The 12,731-nt window shown below is 50.0% G+C and overlaps 1 protein-coding gene across 2 annotated transcripts in view; it reads right to left on the reverse strand.

The window, feature by feature from the left end:
• Positions 1-11,123, reverse strand: part of C2 (complement C2) — a 12,146-nt gene extending 1,023 nt beyond the window's left edge. Inside the window, exons 1-15 of one of the 2 annotated variants that reach the window (XM_007459535.1) lie at positions 11,078-11,123; positions 10,707-10,916; positions 9,260-9,445; positions 7,261-7,434; positions 7,082-7,180; positions 6,755-6,888; positions 5,507-5,645; positions 4,750-4,890; positions 3,839-3,928; positions 1,066-1,206; positions 847-941; positions 639-750; positions 356-521; positions 171-247; positions 2-29 (exon numbers count right to left, since the gene is read on the reverse strand). In XM_007459535.1, coding sequence (XP_007459597.1) covers positions 2-29; positions 171-247; positions 356-521; positions 639-750; positions 847-941; positions 1,066-1,206; positions 3,839-3,928; positions 4,750-4,890; positions 5,507-5,645; positions 6,755-6,888; positions 7,082-7,180; positions 7,261-7,434; positions 9,260-9,445; positions 10,707-10,916; positions 11,078-11,123 — 1,838 coding nt within the window. The remainder of the gene's footprint in view (position 1; positions 30-170; positions 248-355; positions 522-638; positions 751-846; positions 942-1,065; positions 1,207-3,838; positions 3,929-4,749; positions 4,891-5,506; positions 5,646-6,754; positions 6,889-7,081; positions 7,181-7,260; positions 7,435-9,259; positions 9,446-10,706; positions 10,917-11,077) is intronic. The other variant, XM_007459536.1, reaches the window with a different exon arrangement.
• Between the last annotated feature and the right edge of the window lie 1,608 nt (positions 11,124-12,731).

Below are 12,731 nucleotides of genomic sequence, written 5' to 3' on the forward strand. Positions count from 1 at the left end.
AATGCTCAATTTGTCCAGAAGTTCACTCTCTACAGTCAAGGAAAAGGATGTTGGTACTGGTCCCTTTACCCAGCATCCAGACTCGCGACTTGGGAACAGCAGCACAGCCCACGTCATCAACCCCCAAGCCCTGATCCCAGTTCTTCATGCACCCTAAGCCCAGCACTCACTGTGGTCTCTGCAGGTGCTGCCTGGAAGTCTCCGCAGAGCCAGATTGGCCCCCACCGTGCAGGGAAGGCAGATAGGCCTGAGGGGAAGGACAAGGGTCACAGAGGCCCATCCTTAGTCCCCTCCTCCAGCGCTCCCCAGAGCGCTTCTCACCCAGTGGGCAGCCTCCCACCCCAGACTCCGGCACCTGGCGTGGGTGGACATCTTCACTTTCTGGGCCAGCTTTAGCAGAGCGATGTCATCGCCATAGAACTCCGGGATTCCCTGATTCTTCTTGGCAAAGACATTGAACCCCGAGGAGACCACCGCCTTCTCAACTTGGAATTCTTTGCCCCACTGGGAGTTGGGATCCCCTGGAAACAATGTGGCAGATTAGGCTGGACTAGGGCTGCTGAAGGGGCCAGAGGCTAGGGACAAGGTGTGGGAGCCTTGCCCACGGGGTCGGGAAGCGGGTGCAGGCCCTTCCTTACCCACGCTGACCCTCCACAGGGGGTGGGCCTCGGCGTTGCGGAGGCAGTGAGCGGCTGTCAGGACCCACTGGTCCGAGATGAGGGCCCCTCGGCAGGTCTCCTGGCTCTTGGGCTGCAGGGGAACAGGTGATCTTCAGGGACTGCTGTGTCTCTGGCTCATGGCCGCTGTCACCTCTGGGATCCAAGCCCCATCCCTCCTTCCTGGTACCTTAATAGTGACATGCCAGGGTGCCCTCTCCTGGGCAGAGGCATTGGCAGACATGTTCCCTACCCCACAGATGGTGTCTGTGAGCTGGGAGACATCTGTGGGCGTGAGGAGCAGATGGTGAAGGAGGCTGGTGCGGGGCACCACGAGCAGGTGCCAGTGTGGACCCTTGGCCGGCTCCACACTGGCCACACCACTCTGGAGAGGGCAAAGCACACTCACCCAGCATGTGCTCAAAGACCTGGCTCAGAGCCTTCACGTCCTTCAGAATGAAGGCATGCCTCTCGCCATCCTTCTTGGACCCCAGCTCATTCAGTTCTCTCCAGTCCACATCCAGGTTGCCCACGCCGATGGCATAGATGTCTGATGGGGAGGAAATCACCAGAATCTTGTGGCTGAGGGGCTACCCCGTGACAGAAGACTGTAATTCTGAACTCGTTGCATCCTACAAAGCCCTACATGAGCGGGATCCCCCTCCCTCCCCACACGACCTACCTCATTTCCTACCACTCCTCCCCCTTCACTCTCTTCCAGCCACATGGCCTCCTTGAAGTTCCTCAAATTGACAGGCACACTCCCACCTCAGGGCCTTTGTATGAACTGTGTCTCTGCCTGGTTCACTCCTCCTCCCAGACTTCTGCATGCCTCACTTTCTTACCTTTTTAAGTTTCAACTCAAATGTCACCATCTCAGAGAGGCCTTCCCTGGCCTCCTTGTGTAAAACTGCAATGCCCCAGACACTTTGATTCCTTCCCTGCTTCATTTTATACCTTAGCACGTGTCACTATCTACCGTGCCATATGGTTTCCTTACTTATTTTGTTTAATGCCTAGTGTGGGTAGAATTGTGTCTCCCCAAAAGATATGTTCAAGTCCTAACCCCCAGGACCTGTGAATATGCCCTTGTTTGGATATAGTGTCTTTGTGGATATAATCAGTTAAAATGAGGTCCCGCTGGATGGAGGCAGGGGTGGGGAGGGGTGATAATCTGATACCTTTATAACAATAGAGGAATCTGGACACAAACACAGAGAGAGAAAAAACCATGTGACAACACAGAGATACACTCAGGAAAGAAAGTGATGTGAAGACAGAGGCAAAGTTTGAGTGATCCGGGACTTCCCTGGTGGTGCTGTGGTTAAGAATCCGCCTGCCGATGCAAGGGACACGGGTTTGAGCTCTGGTCTGGGAAGATCCCACATAGTGCGGAGCAACTAAACCCGTGTGCCACAAGTACTGAGCCCGTGTGCCACAACTACTGAGCCCGTGTGCCTAGAGCCCGTGCTCCACAAGAGAAGCCACCGCAATGAGAAGCCCGCACACCGCAACAAAGAGTAGCCCCCGCTCGCCGCGACTAGAGAAAGCCCACGTGCAGCAACGAAGACCCAATGCAGCCAAAAATAAATAAAATAAATAAATTTATTTAAAAAAAAAAAAAAGATTGAGTGACCCTACGACAAGCCAAGGAGTGCCTGGGGCTACCCGAAGCTGGACGTGGTAAGGAAGGAGTCCTCCCTAGAGCCTCCAGAGGGAGCATAGCACTGCTGATACCTTGATTTTGGACTTCTGGCCTCCCAAACATGAGAGAATAAATAGCTGTTGTCTCATGCCACCCAAATTTGTATAATTTGTTGCCACAGCCCTAGGAAACTAATACATCGCCCCCTTCCAGAATGACATCCCCATGTAACAGGCATTTTCCTCTGTTTTGTTCACAGCTGTATTCTGAGTGATTCCTAGCCCAGGAGAGACTCTCAGTGAGTACTTTCAAATGACTAAATGAATAAAAAGTACTCATGGGGCTTCTCTGGTGGCGCAGTGGTTGAGAGTCCGCCTGCCGATGCAGGGGACACGGGTTCGTGTCCCGGTCCGGGAAGATCCCACATCCCACTCCGCGGAGTGCGGCGGGGTGGCTGGGCCCGTGAGCCATGGCCGCTGAGCTTGCGCGTCCGGAGCCTGTGCTCCACAACGGCTGGTCTTCCTCTGTAAAATGTCGGCTCTAGGAGAGGACCCTGGAGCCATCTCTTCCCGCAGGAGAACCTGGGCCCACACAGCCATCCTCACCAGCCTCTGAGCCAGCGTGGGTGCCAGTCAGAACTTCCCTGGGGTGGACCATAGAGTCTGGTCTTCTCCCACCCTTTGTACCCCTCATGGGCCTTTTTGCAGTTATGATGGGAACTGGACAGTTATCACGCCCCACATGTTTTCTCTGTTTCCCTGCAGTTCCTGCCTCTCTTTCATGAGGTGTGTTCAAGCATTTAACTCTGGCCCAGGGATGCTAAGGAGTTAGGGAGTGGAGTTTGTGATCTGCCTTCCTTAGGCCAGGGTTTTCAAGAGGAATATGCTTACCTCCGAGGGGCAGGTGAAGTGGGTGGCATGAACAGAAATGAGAGGACCCGGGGGAAAGTAAAACTTGGGGCCTCAAAACCAACTGCCCTCCCTTATCTGGAGCATTTCTCTTTGAAGTTCTTTTCTGGTCAAAGGTCAGTGCAATTTTTGTTTAATCTGAATTAGAGGAACTGTTCTTTCAGAGACTGCAACTGCCAGAGCCTTAGTTATCTGCACTGCTAAGGGAAGAAAGGCCAGGAACAGTCCCTATAAGGAATCCAGGCCTTTTCTTCCTGGAGAGGTTTGTGGAAAATCAGACAGTGAATGAAAACGATGACGATGACGATGGTGGAGGCCGCCACCGCACACCGTGTTTGTCTGTGCCAGGCAATGTTTGAGCATTTGCCCTTATCAACCAGTGAGGTAAGTCCTTGTACTATATCCTTACAAGTAAAGAAACAACCCATGGCCACAGCCAATCAAAGGTGAACCCAAGTTTGAAACCACGGGCAGTTTGACTACTCTTCAGTGTGACACTCGGCTGCCTTCATACAGAACAACACAGCCTGGGGTCTCGATAGAAATACAGCCAAGATGCTAGAAGCCCTGGCTGTGGGCCCTGGGCCCCCCTGCAGGGCAGCACAGATGGGGCGGGGGCGGAGGCTCACCCAGATAGTTTTCCCTCTTCTGGTTGATGTTCAAGACCTCCTTGATATTGTCAACAGCCACCTTGGGAGAGCCACCCATGTTGGACTTTCCTAGAACAAGGAAGGAAAAGAATTGTCCATCTGGGTGATGTATCACGAATCCCCCCAGCCCTGGAAGAGAGGGGAAGCATTCATCCTGGGAACCTCAACACCTACACTCCCTACTCGAGTTTCAAGATACATTTTTTACTGAAGTTCTTTAGCACTGGGGCAGCAGCATCCTACACTTCATCTCATTTGATTCTCATGAAGCCCCAGTAAGTGTGGGTCTACTCATCTTATAGACAAGAAATCTGATTTCTAGAGGAGCCATGTAATTTGGACAAAATCAAGAGATAAATGGCAGAGCCCAGATCCACTAGCCAGTCTGCCCTTCCATCGGTGGACTTCGACATCACTGGTCCAGAGCCACGCCTCCCCATCCAGCTCCCTCTATGTGACCTCCCAGGTAATAACAATAACTAACATTTACAATCATAAAGCACTTTTACATAAAGTACTTAAATTGCTCTTCATAAAAACTGTGTAAGGGGACTTCCCTGGCAGACCAGTGGTTAAGACTCCACGCTTCCACTGCAGGGGGCGAGGGTTCAATCCCTGGTCGGGGAACTAAGATCCCACATGCCGTGCGGCGCGGCCAAAAAAATTTAAAATAATAAACAACAACAAAACTGTGAACGGAAAGGAGGGCAGCTTCCATTATCAATAATTGTTGCGGTTGTCATTACCGTCATCATCGACACTATTTCTACTTTATAAATAAGAAACCAAGGCCCTAAGTGGCAGGGGGAGAATGAGAATGCAGGTCTCTGACCCCACACTGCTTCTCCTTCCACTATGCCAGACTCATTCACAGTGACGACGATACCCACCATCTGTCAGAAGGATGATGGCATGTCGGATTTCCTGCCAGGCCGCCGTGTTCATTCTGAGACGTTGCATTTGGTTATTCATCATGATATAGACAGAATTTAGGGCCTCGTAGATGTTGGTCCCGGTTCCGTTTTCATGGTCTGGAATATGTGAAGACGAAAAACTCTCTTAAGAAACTTCCCACCTACCACCTGGGAGAAGGGAATCACTCTATTTTCCCCAAACACTGGAAATGCATTTATCAATAGATTTGATAAACACAGACTTTTGATATCCAGTTAGAGATTTGGCATCATTGCCCGTTCAGACATTAAAAGCCTTTCCCTTTAGAAATGCTTATTGCATAACCCCACTAAAGGCCATCCTAAAGTCCCAAGATTCAAAGATGGGGTTTCCAAAGAAAGTGGGTTGTTTCAGCCATCTGCTACCTACCACCCAGGTAGTTTCCTAATGACATGAGGAGACTATGAAAACCAGACCATGTGGTTCTGGCATCAGGGAGGAGCCAAAGACCTGCATGATGCATTTGGACACGTAGCACGTGCGAGGAAGCCCGGAGCTGGTAGGAGCTGGGACTCCTCGACCATGAACCTGACTTGGAAGCCACCCCACCTAAGGAACCTTAGTCCCAGAGCCCTGGGACTTGAGTGCCACCAAGAAGCCTCACTCTCTCTCAAACTTGTCCAGTATCTCTGCAGGCACAGAGAGCTCATCCCCTGCCCCCACTTCCATCACCTTCATTTGATGACATCATACCTTTATAGTGGGCGTTTTCCAGACTGTGGGCCACTTCAGTCACATCCTCGGATTTGCTGTCCAGGACAGACATGATGACTTTGGGCTTTGATGCAAAAGTGATGATGGCGACACTAACCTTGACCTCAAAGCTGAAGATCTGTGAAGGGCAAGTGAGAGGTAGTGTGAAAGGCTCCCAAACCAAAGGGGAGTTGGTAAGGGAGCCAGCAAAAGGCCCTGGAGGAGGCAGAGAGCCTGGACAGAGACTGACGGATGCAAGGCCCTTGGAGAGTCCCTTCCTGGGAAACGGTTGCTTGAAGAAGCCAGGAAATTGACATTTGTTGGTCCTCTCCTCTCTTTGACTGGCTCACTCTTCATTTAATCGTCACCTCAAGGCTATGAAGGGTCGTGATGGTCCCGATTATACAGATGAGGAAGCTGAGGCTTGTTTACCTTGCCCCAGATCACACTCCTGGTAAGAGGTGGAGGTAGAATTCAAATATATCGGCACTTGTCTGTCGAGTTTTGCAGCCTCACGGCTTAGTGAGTTACTTAACTTTACGTCTTAAGAGAGACACTAAGGAGCACAAAAGCTGCCTTCTTTCAAACCTAGCTGGGAGGGAAAACCATATATCTACACAAACTATTGTGAAAAGCATAACTACCAAGCAAAGTCCTGGCAAGGAATCTGAACCAAGTGTTTCCAAACTCTTCTGTTCATGCACCTCGTCAGTCGAAACATTCTGAGCATGTACCTCAATATAGGTATATGTATTTATAAAGTATACTCATACTTATAAAGTGTATCACTATTTAAATATATTATACACATTTTAAAACATAGAAAATATTGAAATTTTAAAAGGAAATTATTAAATATTAAGTTCTTAATTTAAGTTAAATTACAATCATTCACCATGGATACCAGTATTTTCCTGCCACACGCCAGAAGATTATTTTGGATACCCCTCTGTGAAGACCACTGTTCTAGATGATGAATTCCTGGAAAGCGGGGTCTCAGCCTTGTTCATCTTTGAGGTCCCCCCACACCCAGAACAGTGCCTGACATAGAGTAGCTACCCCAACAGTGTTTGTGGAATGAAAAATAGGATCCTCTAAATTAAATCCGTGATTCCTGCATGGCATGTGTGTAATCTGGGAAGACTTCTTGGAGGAGGTGGGCTGTGAGTGGGATTCTGAGGAAGGGAAGGAGACAGAGACCGTGAGTGCAGGAAGGCTGCTAGTATGTGCGAGCTCCTATTTCCTGACCCTGTCCACCAGGTGGGAGGTGCTCTTCTTGAAGATTTCAAAGTCCTCTTCCTCCACACTCTGAGATGCGTCCAGGAGCACGTAGAGGTTCAGGTGACCCGAGCGCTGGATTTGTATTTTGCGGCCCACGTTTTCTGGAAGAAATGTGGAAGGGGAAGATTCAGACTCCATCTCCTACCCACTCTCTTGCCAAGGCAATCAGGCCCCTCTACCTCCCCTCCAGTCAGCTCAGCCCCGCTGAGCCCACCGGAGGCTCCTGGCGCCTCGGAAGCTTGCCCCTCCCCTGCACCCACCCAGCACCCTGCCACCCCCACTTCAAGCACTCACGCTTCTTCTTCTGGGTGGGATTGGTGGTTCCAAGTAGGTGGGACAAGGAGGTGCCCAGGGCAGGGGCCACATCCTCGGGAAAGTCATAAGAGTAGGGCTCTGTGGGGAGAGCCACCGGCGTCAGCTGCGGCCAGGGGTGGGGGTCCAGGAGTCTCAGGAGGGTCAGAGCAGCTACTCACGGCGGCAGATGGGCTCCATCCCACTCCAGACCCCATCATCCTGGCACTCTCGCTCCACAGACCCCGTCAGCACCAGATTTGAGGAGCAGCGGTAGCTGACCTTGTCGCCGAGGCCGAAGCGAGACCCCGTCCGCACTGCACCCACGGCAATGCCCGGGTTGGGGCAGTGGCTGGCTGTGAGGAGCAAAGGAAGATGGAGGTGAGCAAGGACCTGCCTCCTCAGCCTCTGGGTGCTGCTCAGACACCCTCTCCTGCCAGGCTCTTCCTCCACTACAGACCCTCAGAGCCTCTGCGGGTCCCTTGGCCTCTCCCTTGGGAGACACCACAGCTGTGCCTCCCAGGTGTGTGGATAGAAAACCTGAAGTAGGGAAAAAGATCTAGAACTCAGTGGCCCAGTTGCCAGCTAAAGCATACCAATCCCAACCCAGGGACTCTGCCTGTATCCATCCCAGAGCCTCAGAGAAGATGCTGGCTTCCTCAGGGAAGGAGCCCTACCTCTCCACAGAGAATACCTGCAAACAATGAAACATCACTACACACCCACCAGAATGGCTAAAACTAAAAAGATGGGTAATTCCAAGTGTCAGAGATGATGTGGGACAACCAGAACTGTTTCATTGCTGGAGTGTCAATCAGGAACCTGTTTGCAGCCTCTTCTGAAAGAAAACATATGCCAACGTGTGACCCAGTAATTCCACTCCTAGATAATGTGCTCAAGAGAAATGTGTCTAGTGCACCCAATCACACATAAGGATGTTCATAGAGTTTTACTTATAATAACCCAAAACCGGAAATAACCCAAATACCCATCAACAGGAGAATGTATAGATAAACTGTAATATGAAATGGAACTACAAAGCAATAAAAAATAACAAACTGCTGATACACAGGAAAACATGGATACGTCTCACAGGCGGAATGCTGAATAAAGGAAGACAGATGCAAAAGAGCACATTCTGTATGATTCCACTTCTATGAGGTGTAAGAATAAGCTAAACGAATCTGTGGAGACAGAAGTCTGAAGAGTGGTTACCTTGTGGGAGGGGACAGGAGGGAACCTCCTGATATAATGGACCCTCGGTCTTGGGTGGTGATTACGTGGGTGGATACACATAAAAGGATACTTGTGGGTATGAAAGTTCATCAAGCTGAATACTTAAGATTTGTATGCTTTAGGTAGTTTAAACCTCAATTTTCAAATGAATTATATTTATGTTTGAATAAATGGCTATTGTCAAAGAATCAAGGACGTAAATAGGGAGCCAACAGCTGGGCACCAGGTGAGGGTATGGTCCTGCCATCTCATGGACTCTAAACCTTCTGTATTGTGTATTTAGAACTGTGATCCAGGAAGCTTCCAAAGCCCACAAGCAAATGTGGCTCCAGGGAATCCCAGGAGCCCCACTTCTGTCAAGCAGAGCCCCCCCATCTTTCACAGAGGCAGTAATGACCATGACAAAAGTATATGAGGCGCTTAGCACATTCCAGGGGCTGTTCCAGATGCAACTCACTTGATCCACATGGCAACCCCATGCAGTCAGTACTCTTACCATCCCCATTTTACAGATGTGAAAACTGAGGCACAGAAAGGTTAAATAACCTGCCCAAAGGCTGTCAAAATCAGAGCCAGGCTTGGAACCCAAACTTGCTCCTGAGGCAAGGCACCTAAGCACGACACTTGATTCCCTTCATCATATCTTCCCTACAATAGCCCAGGGCACCCAAATACCAATCTGGCTTTGAGGCATTTGGAAAAGCTGGACAGAGTATTTGGAGCCTTTGTGTTGGATCTGAAGCTTAGCACCAACTTCCTTGAGCCAGGATCCCCACAGGCCAGAGATGTGTGATTATAGACCTCAACTGACCAAAATCTAGGAATATGATTTTGGCACCAGAAACACCAGGCCCCTGTCCCCACAGAGGCTCCCTGCACACATATCTGGTTCCAGGGCTCCTGGGAGACCCCTGCCCCCATGCAGCCATCTGTCAGGGCACTCACCGCCGTTGTCACACACAGCTGTCTCCCCATCCCACATGCCATTGGGGCGGCAGTGCCGCACCAGCGAGCCCCGCAGTGTGAAGCCATCCTCACACTCGAAGCTCAGGTTGCCGCCCACAGGGTGGGACCCCAGCCGTGGGGTGTATACGCCGTTCTCAAAGGTAACAGGGGCTGGACAGCGAACAGCTGGAGGGAGAGAAGGGCATGAGAATATAAGAATGGAGGGATAACAGCTGGGCTGGACACCAACTGGGTGAAGTTCAGCTTGGATGCATGGGTAGAGCCAGCTGGTTGTCAAAATATTAGGTTGATGCCCATGAAATTGCTACTTTTGGCAGTTGGTTGAATATTGGCAATTTCACACAGTTCAACCTAATAGACTGAGAAACAGCCACTTCTTTCAGCCCCCTGAGGGCCATGTCCACCCCAGCCCCTCCCCTGGGGTCCTCAGATGTCCCATGAGTGGATAACTAGAGGGGTGACTCCTGGTACAACAGGGGATGCCAGGACCATTCAGCATCCATCCCGAATGGTCAGTACTGTGCAGTTAATTGTTCAGTATTCTAACAATCATCCCTGGGCTTCCCTGGTGGCGCAGTGGTTGAGGATCCGCCTGCCAATGCAGGGGACACGGGTTCAAGCCCTGGTCTGAGAAGATCCCACATACCACGGATCAACTAAGCCCATGCGTCACAACTACTGAGCCTGTGCTCTGGAGCCCACAAGCCACAACTACTGAAGCCCGTGTGCCTATAGCCTGTGCTCTGCCACAGGAGAAGCCACTGCAATGAGAAGCCCACGCACCACAAAGAAGAGTAGCCCCCGCTCGCTGCAACTAGAGGAAAGCCCGCATGTAGCAACTAAGATCCAATGCAGCCAAAAATAAATAAATAAATTAATTAATTAATTAATTAATTTTTTAAAAAAAAGAATTCGCCCACCAATGCAGGGGACACGTGTGCCATCCCTGGTCTGGGAAGATCCCACATGCCACAGAGCAACTAAGCCCGTGAACCACAACTACTGAGCCTGTGCTCTAGAGCCCGTGAGCTACAACTACTGAGCCCATGTGCCACAACTACTGAAGCCCGTGCACCTAGAGCCTGTGCTCCGCAACAAGCCACCACAATGAGAAACCTGCACACCGCAACGAAGAGCAGTCCCCGCTCACCGCGACTAGAGAAAGCCCGTGAACAGCAACTAAGACACAACTCAGTCAAAAATAAATAAATAAATTTATTTTTAAAAAAATCATCCCTGGCTTTGGTACCCCACAATCCACATCAGAGCCTGCCTCCGATGCCTTGCTGTTGGGCAGTTAACATTTTCCCACTATTTTGAAAAGCCCTGTGGAAAAGAAGCTTTGCCACCCCATCTAGTCATATTAAGCCCCACCCTGAGTAAACTAAATAGAAGTCCAGGGGTGGCCGCTGGTGGGAAGCCTCACGTTTGCAGACCGCCTTTGTCCGCTGGCTGGATCTCGGGAAATGCCACCGTCCGTCGCTCTTGCACAGGCTTGACGCCACCGGGTATGGGTAAAGGCCCAGGGGGCAGGAGTAGGTGAGGATACTCCCAGGGGCCCAGCCGTTGCTGAGGGTGAAAGTGCCCCCAGAGATATTCACGTTGTGAGGGCAGGAGGGAGTGGTTGTAGCCAAGCCTGTGGGCATGGGGACACGACACAGAAATGAAGAAAAGAAGGAAGGCACGGATAAGAAAAGGAGAGCAGAAGAGACTGCCCATTTCACACATGGAAACTCAATCTGGGTCGCACTGGCCTTGCCCCACAGGACCCCAGCATCCCCCCTCCCCTGCTCCTACCTGGGTACAAGGGCAGCAGGCAAAGGACGGCCATCAGTGGGTCCATGGTGTCTACTTTAGGGGCACGGAGAGGCAGAGAGCCGGGAGAGGGAAAAGGTCATCTGACTTCCCGAAAACCAGAGCTGGCTCAGCAGCTGCTTCGTCTGCTGCCAGAGAAAGAAAACTAGGGAGTGGCAGAAGGTAGGGGGCATGTTCTCTCGTTAGGAGAAAAAATAATCAGGGGTTGGGGATTGAGCTGAGGGGGTGAAACTTCCGGTCTGTCTCCCTAATCCTGACACATCCATAGAGTCAGTTGATCTGCACCACAGGTTCTGCACACTGCCCCCCAATTCCACCGTCTCACAGACACAAGTGCACGCATGCTCTCACATGAAGAGTCTAAAGCACACAAACCCACAAACCAACCGAGATATTGCACAATGTTTTATTTAAGTAAAGTTTCAGTTTTCTTTTGGGTTTTCCCAAGTGGATTTTACTTTCCTCGGAGTCTAGAGTAGTACTGTCTTCTTGAACATAAACCCCCAAGGGATTAAACTAGAAATTCTTAGAAATTCTTGATACTTAGGAGGATTCACCATCTTTTTCTTCCCTGCAGTCCTTCCGCAGAGAGAATCTAGGGAGAAAAATGAAATCAACACTTAGTTTTAGAGACTGGAAAAATATTGAGAATGTTTTTATGGGAAGTCCAGTAGATAAAATCCCCAACTTATAAAATAAATAAATCTGGGGCTGGTGATTCAAAGGAATGAAAGTATTTTTGGATTTGGGATGTGCCTTTAAATTATAACTTGCCCTTTGTATGAAATGCAGAAAGCAAAGAAACTCTAAGCTAGTGTGTTAGCCTCCCTATCCCACAGAAGTCTCTTTAATATTTGTCAAACAATGTGGGGTGTAAGTAAATAAGATCAATCAGAGATGAAGATGAAACGTCTCTGACGTGATCAGTTAAGTTTATGAAAACTCTTTTGATTTACAAACAACTTCTCAGAAATGCACATACACAAAGTGAACATACACAAAGTCAGTTCCTTGGACAGAATCAACTGAATGCAGGAAGACCATGACACCCCTGGTGTTGGGGGTCCCAAAGCTGCCGCTGCGACTGAGCTGCTGGTGCCTCCCCTGCACCCAGTATCTATTCTCCCTCCTTCTACAGTAAGAGATGTTTAGCAGAACACACAGTCACCCAGCTAAAGACTACATTTTCCAGCTTCCCTTGCAGCTAATGGCCAGGTGACAAGACTCTGGCCAATAGAATGTGAGTAGAACTGATGTGTGTAACTTACAAGTAAGGTAAGTAAAGTAACATCCCCACACACACACTCCCATGGGCTGGAATATAAATCTGATGGTGACTCAAGAGCAATATCCTGGAGATGATAGAGCAAAGAGACAGAGGAGCCTGGGTCCCTGATACTGTGTTGATGTCATACCAGCCCTGCCCACCTGCTCGGATTTTTACAAGAGAGAAATAAACTACCTTCAGAGCGGTGAGTATTAGAGACGTTCTGGCTTCATCTCCTTTCAATCACATAGTAGGTTTGAACCTCCCCATCCACTTGCTTTGGCCAATGAAATGTGACTGTAAGTGACATGGACTACTTCTAGATGGAAGCTTTATGAGCCAATGCAGTCTTCCTCGTGCTCTCTTTCC

This window comes from Lipotes vexillifer, unplaced genomic scaffold (genome assembly GCF_000442215.2).
Source record: "Lipotes vexillifer unplaced genomic scaffold, Lipotes_vexillifer_v1.1 scaffold862, whole genome shotgun sequence".
Lineage (NCBI taxonomy): Eukaryota > Metazoa > Chordata > Mammalia > Artiodactyla > Lipotidae > Lipotes > Lipotes vexillifer.